Source organism: Grus americana, chromosome 5 (assembly GCF_028858705.1).
Source record: "Grus americana isolate bGruAme1 chromosome 5, bGruAme1.mat, whole genome shotgun sequence".
NCBI classification, from domain to species: Eukaryota; Metazoa; Chordata; class Aves; order Gruiformes; family Gruidae; genus Grus; species Grus americana.
Genome location: NC_072856.1, coordinates 30,074,525 through 30,088,307, shown reverse-complemented (window position 1 = coordinate 30,088,307; position 13,783 = coordinate 30,074,525). Strand labels below are relative to the sequence as shown.

Below are 13,783 nucleotides of genomic sequence, written 5' to 3'. Positions count from 1 at the left end.
GTGGACTCATTTGGTTTCTTGTCTGGGAAAGGAAAGGCTTCTTTTTCTGTCCTATTAAAACCTGTTCACGTTGTTCGCATTGCAGCAATACCTCGGAATCCTGCCTGAGATATAATGGTGAAAGGTACTGTAAAAGGACAGGGGAAGAGATGTTTGTTCAAGTGGCTTGCCAGCTATTAATCAAAAATAACAAAGGAGAGACATTAGTATTACTGCTGCTATTTTTAAAGAAGGAGCTGAGGCTCAGTGACCTATCAGCTGGATTTTTCAAAGTGATTCAGCATTGGCATAATTGTTCTATTTAAAATCCAGGTAGGTCAACAACAATTTCTTTTTTTGAAGACACCTCTTTGTGACCTGTCACACAAGCTCTGCTAAAGGTAATGGCACAATCCTGTAAGCAATTAGCTGTGAATCTTTACAGTCTCTGTTAGGACTCGGGCATCTCTCAGCCTGACTGTAGATGAAGTTACCCCCTTAATTAGCTGGTGACATGAAGTGACTTCCTGATATTCTGAGAATTGGTTCAGATTCAAATTGGCTTTAGATTTCCCTGTAAAGGTCCTGGGCTATGTGTCTTGCTGCATTTGTGCCAAAGGAATTAGTGGCTAATTAGCTGATGCAGGCTGCTGCTGGTATTCCTCACGCCTGTGGTCTGATGGGGTTAGGGAAAAGAAAAAGCTGCTTGAACAGTGCCTGCAGTGTTGAATGAACCTGGAAAGGTCAGGCGACCTCAGGCTGTTCCTGCAAAGGTAGAGAGATGCTGCTGGATGCTGAGATCCACAGAGCACAGGGAGGGGCAGAGATAAAGGTTGTGAGCTTGTTGAGACAAGGATTGCATCTGAGATTCTGTTGCAACAAAACTGAAGGCAGGATTGCATGTATTGGGAACAGCTGGGCCAATACTTTACTGATGATTTTTGGATGGCAAAACTGCCCAATTCCTTCCGGTGAGTAGGTGGAGCGAGATTTTATCTTTCAAAGGCATGTGGAATCATTTTAATCAAGTTTCTCAATAGTCTTTTGAAGGCAGAAGTCCTCCTTCATATATACCATAATCAGAATAGTGCCTTAAGTAAAAATATAATCCCTCCCCCCGCAATCAGCTAGTGTGATCTCTCTCTCCACTGACTGATTTTGCACCTTTCATTCTCAGGAATTTAGACTCAGATGGAAGGTGTCTCATATTTACAAATGGATGATACAAAATTTTCCAGGCTTTTTTCTCTAACCTGTATACCCCGTCACCTTCTCCAAGCATCCTTTCTTGGGAAGACCATTTTGCATCTTATGTGACTTTTTTTTTTGACCTTATGTGATAGAAAACATCTATTTTGATAGAGGATTTTTGAAAAGGATATTGTGGAGTATTGAAGGACAGGTGTATATTGGAGGTGTGGTGTATGTATAAACATACAAATAAAATGCTAACATATTAATGTGAAAGTTAGATATCTGTTTTTGTTGTGTGGTGGTGTGTTTTGTTTTTGTTTTTCTGAACGCCAGGCAGTTGCTCTAAATTAGTGGCAGGCCAAAAAGTATCTAGCCAAAGCTGAATTTTTCAGAGACTGAAATCTGATCCCATGGGGAAGGAAGTGACACTTTTAATCCATGGTAAATCTTCTTGTGTGCTAAGATTATTGAGCTTAAGTCCATTGTGTAACTGGAATTTGACTTGGACTGCTTGCTCTCTTGTTTGATTGGCAGGATGAGGTCTGTGTAGGTTTTGTATCTTATGGAATCATTAAAAAAAAAAAAAGAAAAAGGAAAACAAACTGAAAAGCTACAGCCAGGGAGAATCCCCAGCTATAGATCTGATGCTATATTTGTTTAATTGTTGATTTGCTTTATTTGTTAATTCTGAGTATTTCATTTCTAATGTGACATCTGGCTATCATTTTGTAACACCTCTAGCATGTTTTTGGATGTTTACCGTTCTTGTTATGTTCAAGGTGTTTAAATGATGACCAACTCCCCTTGTCATCCTAAGGGTGGTACAGGGATACTTTTCTCTTGCAATAATATGAAGTCATACATTGCTGTAGTCCTGGATTATCAGAAGGTGACAAAGTGGCATATAAGATAATTGTGGGATATTGGATACAGCTGTTATTGCTACTGGCAACCTGTTGTAATTAGATGTACAATTATCTGAATATCATGTTGGGAAAACTAGTGCTTGCAACAGGGTAGTTTAGATTAATTTTTACTGCCTCAGATCAGCAAGATATTTATATTTGCTCCACTCTACCTTAATTAAGCCACAGATAAAAAATCATGCGCATGTAAATAAACACTACAAAGTAGATGGAGAGCAGAGGAAAATTCTGTCTTCCTTTTTACTTTCCTTGTTATTGCTCAGAGCTTTAGAGAGACAGCTGTGTGTTCCCTCATCAGTAACACAGTCTCTCTAGTCTTTAAAAAGCAAAGTGAGAGTGTAAGCATGTATATGAGGATCACTACCAATTTTAAATTATTTACTCTGGAAATGTGATTGCTAAAAAGAGTCAACATATGGCTCTTTTGACTTTGGGTAACTTCACCCATGAGTTTACTTAATGGATGCTTGATGGTTGTCTTTAAAATTCTCCTTGAATTGTGGAAGAACTAAGGAAAAATGCAAAAACTCCAACATGATACTTAACCTTTGAAGTAGTAATCTGTTTGAAATCATAACCATAGGGACACATTTCTACCTCTAAAATGCCAGTGGGACAAACTACAAAAATCACGATTTATTTTGAAGCAGATGGTGTAATCCTTATTGACATCAGTGAGTAAACCACCAACGGTTAAAATTTTCTTAGTGATGACAAAGACTTACTGTTATGGGTGTTATGACCGTAACATTTAGTTCTATCATGAACTTACTGCATGAATGAAAAACTGTTGAGATCATAATTCTTGACTTGCACAAAGCTTTACAGTTATTATGTTCCAAAGCCTTCTTGTGTGGCTTCAACAAGCAGTGGTTAAGGGAAGACAATGTCAGCTGCAAAACTTGGTGGTCATCATGAGCAGGAGAGGAAGAATTATTTAGGAACATGTTTTGGGTATGGCAATGATGACATTATTTTTAATGAATTTTAATACTGGAATTTTTCCAGGGAAGCCAAAAGCTGGAAAGACTAGTTTTGCAAGAGCACAAGTAAATGATTCTCAGCTGTGAATGCTCCACTTATGAATTTGTTCATAAGCATTTAACACAGATATAAAGTATTAAAGGCAGAAGTTAAGGGAGATACTTTGTCTTTGGAGGAGAGATACTCATGTCCATTGGAAATACCTTTTGGTCTTTCTTTCAAGAAGCATTTCAGATGCTGCAGGTTTAGCTTTTATAAGCCATTTCGCTTTGATTCCATATCTATTGAGAAGGCTGTACAAGGTGTGACTATGGAGTGAGAAGCAGGTGTATTGGGTTTGTGCTGCCAGGTTTTGGTAGTGGCAGGGCTACAGGAGTGGCTTCTATGAGAAGCTGCTCGAAGTCTTCCCCATGTCCAACAGAGCCAATGCCAGCTGGCTTGAAGACAGACCCACTGCTGGCCAAAGCTGAGCCCATCAGCAACAGTGGTAGCACCTCTGGGGTAACATAGTTAAGGGGAAAAAGTTGCTGTGCAACTGCAACAGCACCCAGAGAGAGGAGTGAGAAGATGTGAGAGAAACAACTCTGCAGAGACCAAGGTCAGAGAAGGAGGAGGAGGTGCTCCAGGTGCCCGTGCAGCCCATGGAGGTTGATGTTGTAGCAGATATCCACCTGCAGCCTGTGGAGGACCCCACACCAGAGCAGGTGGAGACACCTAAAGGAGGCTGCGACCCCATGGGAAGCCCGCGCTGGAGCAGGTTCCTGGCAGGACCTGTGGACCCATGGAGAGAGGAGCCCACGTCAGAGCAGGTGTGCTGGCAGGACTTGTGACCCCGTGGGGACCCATACTGGAGCAGTTTGTGAAGAACTGCAGGCCATGGGAAGGACTGACATTGGAGAAGTTGGTGGAGGACTGTCTACTGTGGGAAGGACCCCACGCTGGAGCAGGGGAATAGTGTAAGGAGTCCTCCCCCTGAGGAGGGAGTGGCAGAGACAATGTGTGATGAACTGACTGCAACCCCCATTCCCCATCCCCCTGTGCTGCTGTGGGGGCATAGGTAGAGAATTTGGGAGTAATGTTGAGCCTGGGAAGAAGGGGGGGGGGGGTAGGGGGGTGGGGAGAGGTGTTTTTAAGATTTGATTTTATTTCTCATTATTTGACTCTGATTTGCTTGGTAATAAATTATTCATTTCCCCATGTTGGGTCTGTTTTGCCTGTGATGGTAATTGGTGAGTGATCTCTCCCTGTCCTTATCTTGACCCACAAGCCTTTCACTATATTTTCTCTGCCCTGTCCAGCTGAGGAGGACAATGATAGAGCAGCTGTGGCGGGCACCTGACATCTAGCCAGGGTCAACCCACCATGGCAGATTATTAAATGCTTTAGATGGAAACTACCAGATAGTACTAATGCATATTTTGCATAAGACCTTCTAAACAGTTATCTCACATGCATCGCACAGATACCAACATGGAAGGAAGCAACTTGTGTGTAAAAAGAGGATTTTACTGTGGCGAAGTTCCTTGGACAACACCTCCTTTCTTCCTTTGTGCAGAATTGCTTTGATACTGGCCTCCATGGCACGGGGCAGTGCATTTAGGTGGTGTCTGCTGCAGTTTGCAAGGTTTCTTTACCTGCATGAAGTGAATTATTCATCAATGTGAATGAGATTGATTTAAAAATAAGCGTAAGATACCAAACCATTCCCCATGCCCTACTTGGATCTTGTGATGCAAGAGTGAATGCTAACTGCCTCCTGTCATCAAGCAGAGTGGCAGGAAGGAGCGTGGCAGAGCCAGCGTCTGGTCTTGCACGCTCCAAAATCTACCAGCCTGCACATATATGCTAATTTAGGGCTACGCTGCTCTTACATGCAGTGAGTCACTGCACACCAGAGTAAAGAGGACACAGGGAGGGTTTTGTGCCCCGATGTTTCCCCGCATGGTGACCGCTGGAGCGAGTGCACACAAGATCCCTTTGAAATAAACTCTGAGGATGGGTGAACTGCTGTGCTGCCTGTGCCCACGCAGGAGAGCACAACCCTCTCTCCTGCCTCACCCTTCCACCTACTGCTTATAGCTCCTCCCTTCCCTCTTGTTGCATTTAAATATCAAACTGCAAGCTTTCCCGGACTCGCATTCATTTTTTTTCTAGTTACGTGCTAAATATCCAGGCAAAGAATACTGAGCACGTGGTGAGGTGACTGAGCGTAGCAGAGAGATGCCCAATGTAGCTTTAGAGGAGCATGGGTCCCACAATCACTTAATTGTGGCACTGCTAATGGGGTCACTTGCCTTGACAAAGCGCATGTGGCTACAGGAAGACTGCTACAGGTATTTGAGTTAATGGTTTGGAAAGAAGCCGTTGAGATCTCTCTCCAGTACCCTGCAGTACAATGGTGGCCGCATGGAGATACTCTGACAGCTGGTATTTAGTTAGTGACAAGTGCTTTGCTTGGGGGTTAGAATTGTTGCATAAATGCAAAACTTTTTATGAGCAGTAGTATTTTTAAGAAAGCAATCCCTGGGCAGAAAGTGGCTTCAGTGTCCTCCCGGCCCAAATGTCACAGTAGGTAGAAAAGAAATCGCTCTTTGTTTTGCTGACTCAGTTGAGGTGCTCTAATAGGCTGCAGGAAGCAGGGAGGGAACTGCCTAATGACTGGAAATAATAAAGGGGTGGGGCAGGACCGCCTCATCATAAAATCTCTATTCCTCCACCCCTAATCTGCATGAGGAGTTCCTGCCAGCTGTACGACTTGGTATCTTCTAACATTGGACTTATATGCAACCGGGACTGCAATGGGATCAAATTTAAGCTCAAATGAGGTAAGCAAAAGAAGCTGATAGCAAGCATAAAGTGGGTAAAATCGTCTGATCACAGTTCAGTTGATCACAGCGGAGAACAAACTGTTTGAGGCGTATGGGCAATCCATGGAAAGTAAATTTGCTGTTCCTCAGATCTCATGGTTGCAAGGACGGTTTTCCTAGTCTAGCCTCTACAGAACCTCGTGGCGTGTCTGCATTTTCAAGCTATGTTTTAGGGCTGACAACGTTACTTATTGTGCTTCCTTAAAAAAAGCTTAATGTCGAGGAAGTAAGAAGCTGGCACAGAGTTTTGATGGGTTTGGTGGTTGGTAAAGCACCTAATGAGTGTTGTTAATGAACATAGCTCTAAGCATGACTTTGAACGTGAGATGTTCTTAAATGTCAGCCTAAAATAAGATTTTAACGCGTAGCTTAGTTTTCTTAACTTTACCTTGTGTTGTTTTTCCTAGACTTTTACGGGCACCTCAGCACCAGCGGTGAGAACGGTAGGTAGTAATTAGCTGGCCCTTCATTAAATGCTGTCCAGTGCTGAATGTAGATCACCAGAAAAAATGTTAGGAATTCAATGGCTCGGGGGAAAACTGTACTGCAATATTTACTGAACACTGCAAAGCTGAGCTGTGACTTCAGTTTTGTAGATGAAATATTGCCTTGGCTTTCAGTAAACTAAGTAGCCTAGTCTGGCCTCTGTCAGTGTCTGATGCTTGTGATGGTGTCAGTAGGTGTTGCGCTGTATCTGGGCTGGTTTATACTTCACCTACATGCATTTTTTAATTTCTCCCTTTTTTTGCGTTTTGATTTCTTTGGATGAAACGCCCACTTGTCTTACACATTATTGCTTCGTAAGAAGACCGTTTAAATGGGTCTTTCAGTTGTTCTTAGTGCTCTAGTATTGCTTGTAGTCTCTCTTTGTGCTGTAATGACCTGTTGTACAGCTTGCAATTCTCTGTGTAACACAGCGTTTAAAAACACAGCGTCAGAACAGGTAAAACTGTGGAATGAGTGTGTTGTGTTCAGCCTCTTGACAAGCCCAATCTCATCAGCCTGGTAGAAGGTGGGAGCAGTGCCCAAACTTTTCTGAACGTGGGGAAAAAAAACCTACAAGGTGTTTTGTAAAGGCTGAACTGAGGATGAATTCTTTGTGCAGGCAAATGAAAACTCCCATGGCAATTAGCAGATATGCTAATTAGCAATACGCTAATACCTGTTCACGTTAACAGGTATTAGCATAAAGGAAAATATATCGGATAAGCTGCTGTGAGCCAGCGAATGGGAACAACGGCAGTGGCAACAGGATGGGGCTGTCTTCAGACCCTGGCAACGGGTTCGGGGCTGCCAGCATCAGTGGCAATTCTCTGGGGGTCTGTAGTGGCGAAGATGGGCTCTTGCCCCTGCTTCAGTGACATGGAGGTTTCCCAGCCTGGTTTGTTTTGGGCTTTGGTTCCACATGGGGGATTGCAGTGATACAGAGATTCTCCTCAATGATGGTAAATTTGGTCTGCCTCGTGAAGGTTTGCTGTTATTGATAGTATCTGATGTCTGATTGTGCCCGAGAGCCGCTTGCCTTCTCTGTTCGAAGTGAAATGCTGTGGTAAAGCAAAGACTTTGCAGAGTTTCTTCAAAAAGTAGCTTTAAAAATTATGTTTAGGCCTCTGTATAGTCTTGTAGCCTTAAGGAAGTATGGTAGGATCATAAAAATTGTTACTTTTAGTCCTGTAAACTTAACCTGTGTTTGAAGGATCAAGCTTTTTTTTTTTATCCTTCGTGCTTTTTACATTGTTAGTAGATCTCTAGCTGTGAGACCTGTACGGTTCAGTGGCTTTAGATTGTGCATCTTGTCTTTAGGGTGTTGAGGGTGGCAGAACTGACCTGAATACAGTACATTCAATTTAGAGTAGAACCCAGAGCCCCTTCTTTCTGCCTGACTCTTTGAGGTTCGCGGAGGCACAAATCAGGAAGGACCTGAACTTTTGTTGCCAGGAAAGTTGGTATTTATGATGATAAATGTATAAAAATAGCGTATGTGATTTGTTTTTTGTTACTCAATGGCTCAGTTAAGGAAACCAACTTTCAACATCAGAGTCAGTTTCAAGGCAACCCATGGGATGTGTGCGATTGAAAATTGAGTGGCCATTTCAGTTAAAGGGAATATGTAAAATATTTGATGAGAAAATGTTGGTAGTGCCCTTTAGCTGCCAGTCAAAAAAGTAATACTTTTTAGATTACTCAAATTACAATATCATATTAAAATAATACAGGCTAGTGTGGTCTTGACAAAAAGCCATGTTGAACTGTGGAAATGCTTGACTTAGTTTGTCCTCTAAGATTTGGATTTATTCTAACTTGCAAGGCCAGCTGTGGGGCTGCAAACAGGAAGAGAAGAAAAATCACGTGAATGTGGCAGTCTGACGCCACGCAAGTTTTACATAGCTCTTGGAAAGAAACAAGCCTTGAGTCACTGCTGCTCCATTGGTTTTTACTCTGCAACAACCCTGGTGACTACTTCTGACTTAATAAGACCCAGCTAGGGGATATTTTAAAATGAGTGAAATAAATACAAAATATGTAGTACAAGGAAAAGTGTTTCTTATGCATTTGACCTTCCCTGAGGTGGTAGACATAGTAACATAATGAAATCCTGCCTGCCCTTAAGGCTCCAAAACTCTTTGAAGTTAAAAGGTGCCACATACCTAACCCAGGTCAGAAGCAAGGCAATGATCTGTTTCAAAGTCCTGCCACTCTTTGACAGGGCTGTTTTCTTTGTTGGTCTTCATAGTTTTTAAAATAATGGTGAGATTTCTATTCTTTTTTGAAGAGAAAGCTAAGGGAAAAGTGCTCTGCTCCGAACAGATCTGACACGCTTTTTTACTTGATAATTGCTTTTTCTCTTGATTTAACTTGGGGATGTTGTATGTGTTTCACTCAAGAAAAAAAAAAATCTATAAAAGGTATTTGTAGAAGTATAGGCTTGAAATTTTACTGAAACAGAGCAATTTTAGGGCCCAGTTATGTAACTCTTATTCCTATGGATGAACACTCCTGACATATGTGAATGCTCCCATTGACTTCCCTGGGACTAGATATGTAAGGATTGCACAAGTGTGCCACAGGACTTAATTGAACTTTTATCTGACGTAGGATAGTGTGACCAAGTCCTGTGTTTGCAATCTTATATATTTAAGTAGTTTCAACAGCGGTTATTAAAATGCCTGGCTTGTGTTTCCGGTTTATGAGGTAACAATCATGTCTCAGACGGAATAAATACAGAAGCTGAAAGTCGAAGTGTGCGTAATAACTGACCTCGGAGGCTTCTGGCCTCAGAACTTACCCAGCCTGTGATACGGTCATCATCACATTAAAGGGAAAGATGTGGAAGTCATTGCCTATTACTAGCAGATTATCCAGTTTAAGATATGCCCCTCAACAGTTTTTCTGTGTGAACTTTAAGTTGCTGACAGCTAAACTTGACAAAGCATTCAAGTACCTAAAAGTTAGGAGCTATAAGGTCTGACTTCTGAGTCACTAGCATGGGAAAAGGGCTCTACAACCCAGAATGAAGCACTGAGGATTGATTCAATATGTTCGGAGAGTTAGATACACCAGAATGGGAATTGTAACAGCTGAGCAGGCAACTGCATAAATAGCTACATCCAGCTAACAGGGGGGACAACTGAGCACAGAAACACCCTTCTTAGATCTGATCTCCGTGTGCCCCTTAGGGCTGCAGGGAGATACCGCTATCCGCGTGGGATGCACCAAGCAGAGGTCCAGGTGCTTGTTTTTGTAGAACTGAGCAAAGGTTATTCCCTTACAGTAGTGTCCAGCCTAGGGGCTATAGCACTTCCCTGGGATGGGAACTTCTGCTCAAGTCCGTTCTTCTGTATTCAAGGGGTGCAAGCCCCATCCTTCTTGGGTAAAGATGTGCTCCACCTCTTCTGCTGAAATAGCACTGCTGAGGGCAAAAATGATTAGGATTTATTGGGTGAGAAAGCAAATACCAAGCATAAATGTAGCAAACATGTCAGTAGATTTGGCAAGGGTAGACAAGCCTTCGCTGTTGATCCCTTCTGTGTTTACCCAGTTCTAGGTAACGCATATAGAAAAGCAGTTCTGGCAGCTCAGCTATATAGTCTGAGCATGATGTCTTTTGGTTGCTTTAGATTGGAGACTGTAATTCCGTGCCCCCCAACAACCTCCCCCCCCCCCCCCCCCCCAAAAAAACAAAAAAACAAAAAAACCCCCAAAAAAACAAAACCAAACAAAAAACCAAACCCCAAACAAATAACCACTAGGTTTTTTTCTTTCAAGATGTGTCTGTCCAGGTTTTCCTTTGTGGCCGTGTTTGGGATAATGAGCAGTCAGAGGTGTGATATACTCTTTGAGACAGCTGAAATGTCCCACAGCTGACACTTCAAGTGCTTGCAAACTGTGTATCATAAAACTGTGCGCTGTGCTAGAGCCTGGACAGGTTAAGATAACGTAGAACAAGTGCGCCCATCTCAGTGACTGCTCCAACCCTCCTCCTGTTGTCTCACTGACCTTCAACTCTGAATCTTCAGGCCTCTTGCCGACCCAAAGGGAAGTGCAACAGGATATGCCAGGGATTACCCAGGCTGTTTCTTGGAGGCTGTTCTTCATCTCTGCTGCATTTTCAGAGGTGCTGAGGTTTTCGTCGCTGAGGACAAGGGCCTGCTTCAGTACGTTGTGTTAGTGTCCAGTGTCACATCGTGGTCCCAGTTGCTTTCTCAATGCACTCTGAAACACTTTGCGATGAGCCTTGTGCTACAGCTGGAAAGACAAATGGTTTGGCAAAATGTATAGTATGTATGAAGGAAATAGTAGCAAGGTACATTTTATTAGTTAACATCACTACATCCTTTTTACGTTTGCTCCTTATGATTAACACAGGCACTTCAGATGCAAAGTAATAAAACGTATGTGTTTGTGTTAGGACACTGTATTAATTTTACTAGGGTATAGTATGTCTATGAATGGAGGAGTGAGAGTGTTTATGGGTAGAGTTAATATCTGTTCTTACAAACTGGTGTAGATGGAAAGATTAGACAAGTTTTTGGTCACAAAACACCTGTTTCTATTCTAAAACAGAATCAGTAGACTCAAAGCTAAATACCAATTTTAAGCAAGTGTTGAGAGAAATGATATCTGTACATACATTGGTTTTAAAAAGAAAGATGGTACCTATGAAACAGAGGAGGTGTTAGTGTGGGAGAGGAGAGAAAGATGTTAAGTAGTTATCTTCAAGGTGAAATGGGGAAAGAGTTAATTTATAGCCTAAGGAATATGAAGACATTAATATGAGCCATGGAAGTTACGAACTATAGAATTAATATCTCTGAGCCCAAGGTGTCTGATATCTAGTGGAGCTGTGAGTTCATTCCCAAGATAAGCTCTGGAAAGGGTTTTTAGCTTTCTGTTGGGAATCGGGGCTGAAGATCAGAGATGGATCAGAGTCTTCCTGAGAGGTATTTTATCAGCGTCAGCTGCATTTCTGGCCCTTCAGTCTGCGTGTGGGAGCCTGTGCCGGTGCAGGAGCTTTTGCTGGTGCATGGTGGTCGCTTAGCTCTACTTGCGCAGCTCCTGTGACGGTGTTTGGTGTCCCAGAGACAGTCTGTTCTACTGCGGGCAGCGGCGTGTGCGAGGCGAGGACACCCGTGCGTGTGCTGTAAGGGTGTTTATTGCGATAACAGCAACGGAGCAGTGTTAGAAAGAAGGGATCTTCATCAAATCAAACTCTCAGCACCTATTCTCAACTCATATGTGGTTTTGAAATCTGTTGCTTCTATTTCACACCTGAAAAGGGTTCTGTGCCAAAAATTTGTATAATTTTTCCAACTACTCCAGTAGGTTTGATAAATTATATTGGATCAGCCTTAAAAACCTTGGGTTTATTGTCATCCTTAGAACTTACAGTAGTCTGTGACTATAGACTATCATTTTAATCTCAATGTTGTCTTTTTTTTCTTTTTTCTTTTTTTGAATTGTCATGCAGAGACCAGTATCTCCTTTCAACTTGCTCACTGTAAAAATACTAAGAGTGAGGAATGTCCGGAAGGCAGACTTGCGTGAGTACTTCTACTGTGGTTGGATGTTTCTTATAAATCTTTAAAGAAAATATTTGGTCAATGTTATTGTTCTTAAATTGTGTAGGAATAACAAGATACATTGCTACAAGTTTGCAAGAATTATTTGTATTGTGATACCTAAGCATTACTTTCTGCTCTTAAGTGTAAAGAGTCTAACTCAAGGGAGGTGATGCATTTTGATCTTTTGCTTTCATCCCTCACTGTATGAGAAGTATTTCCTACCCTTGTGACATCAGACCTAGCTGCTGATCAGAGCAAGAGGGCTGCTCTTTAAATGATGAAAATTCTTGTACTTTTGAGTAAGAATATTCTGTACAGAATTTCTGGACAGAAGAAAGTAGAGTACTGGTGATGCAAATGTAATATCAGCAGCAAGTAGGAAAGCCTATGAAAGTAACAGAAGTACAAGCAAAAACATTCTATTACTTCTGCAGAATTTCTAAATAATATGCAAGAAGAGATGATAAAATCCAGTGTGTCTGAGAATGTATTTAGCCTAGAGAACGGAGTAATTATAAAGTCAGAAAAAAATTAAATAGAGCACTAGTGTGAGATTTTTAAAGGAGCTTAATGCAGCATAGTGAGGGGAAGCGAGAAAAGAGTGTCTAAAATAAAGACTACTAAAGAAAAATGTCACAGCCAGATCACAGGACGAGAGTTAACAGTGAGAAGAGACCAAGACAGAAGAAATCTCTGCAGTAGGGAAGTCTACAAAGTCTGATGATATCCGGCTGTGGAAGCCCTGTAAAGATTCACCTTCGCTGCCTCTTCAGACCAGCGGGCATCCGCTCGTTGAACCAGTGTGGCAGCAAATATAAAGTGAAAATCCTCAGTGGAAGAATGAGACTTGCACTTGGTGGAAAGAAAAGTTCACTGTCCAGATGCGACACTGACTAACCCAGGGGAGGGACTGGTTTAATTCTGAATTTTAAAATTTCCAATTCATTGAGGAGCTTCTTCACAGCTTCTGTTCCACAGGTGCCGGGTCCTCAATAGACCACTCCCCTGGGTGCGCTGGGGCTTGTTCAGGTGCCTTTCAAAACGCAGTTCTGTTACTGAGTCACTTTCATGGGGAAATTTGAATGGTGAAACATCTGTGTAAAGAAGTTGGAAAGGCATGAAAGAAAAAGGCAAAATAAAGACAAAGAGAATAAGAAAATTCAAATTGGAAGACCACGAGAATAAATCGGAAAGATGTAAAACAAAGAGGAAAAGTCCACAACGTGTTCACCAAAATCTTTCCTAACATTGCTCTAATTAATTGCATTAATTTAATTGCTAACATTGCTCTAATTTAATTGCATTAAATTTCTTTTGGCACACTCTGAATTTCATGCAGCACATCATACTTTGTAAGGAAACCAGCTGTAAATTTTAGTTAATTTACTATATATTTTGAGATTTCAACTAATATAATGGGTCAAGAGTAGAGGGAAAACTCTGTCATCTTATCTGAGGTTGAATTTGTTGTTTTCTGGCAAGAACATGGTTGGAACATGTGGAAGTTGTGCTTAACAACAGTATTTTTAAATGAATTATTACTGTCAGGGAACAAATCTCTGCTGCACTCACTTGTGGCATTCTGGGTTACTCCTGCATCTTCCGCAAGGTAACGCTACTGTGCTTATTTATCTTTTTCCTTTTATTTTTCAGCCATAAAAAATCTGCTATGATTTACTGAATGCTTTGTTTACTGTTTATGTCTTAATATTTTTTACTCTAGAAAGGAAAGTTGATCAAACTACTTTGTGATATTTATTGTGTTATTTTG

General features: G+C 41.7%; 1 protein-coding gene across 1 annotated transcript in view; it reads left to right on the top strand.

Moving 5' to 3' along the window:
- Positions 1–5,881: 5,881 nt before the first annotated feature.
- Positions 5,882–13,783, top strand: part of LOC129206744 (cytosolic phospholipase A2 epsilon-like) — a 33,141-nt gene continuing 25,239 nt past the window's right edge. The window contains exons 1-3 of the mRNA XM_054826522.1: positions 5,882–5,908; positions 6,358–6,393; positions 11,919–11,991. Coding sequence (XP_054682497.1) covers positions 5,882–5,908; positions 6,358–6,393; positions 11,919–11,991 — 136 coding nt within the window. The remainder of the gene's footprint in view (positions 5,909–6,357; positions 6,394–11,918; positions 11,992–13,783) is intronic.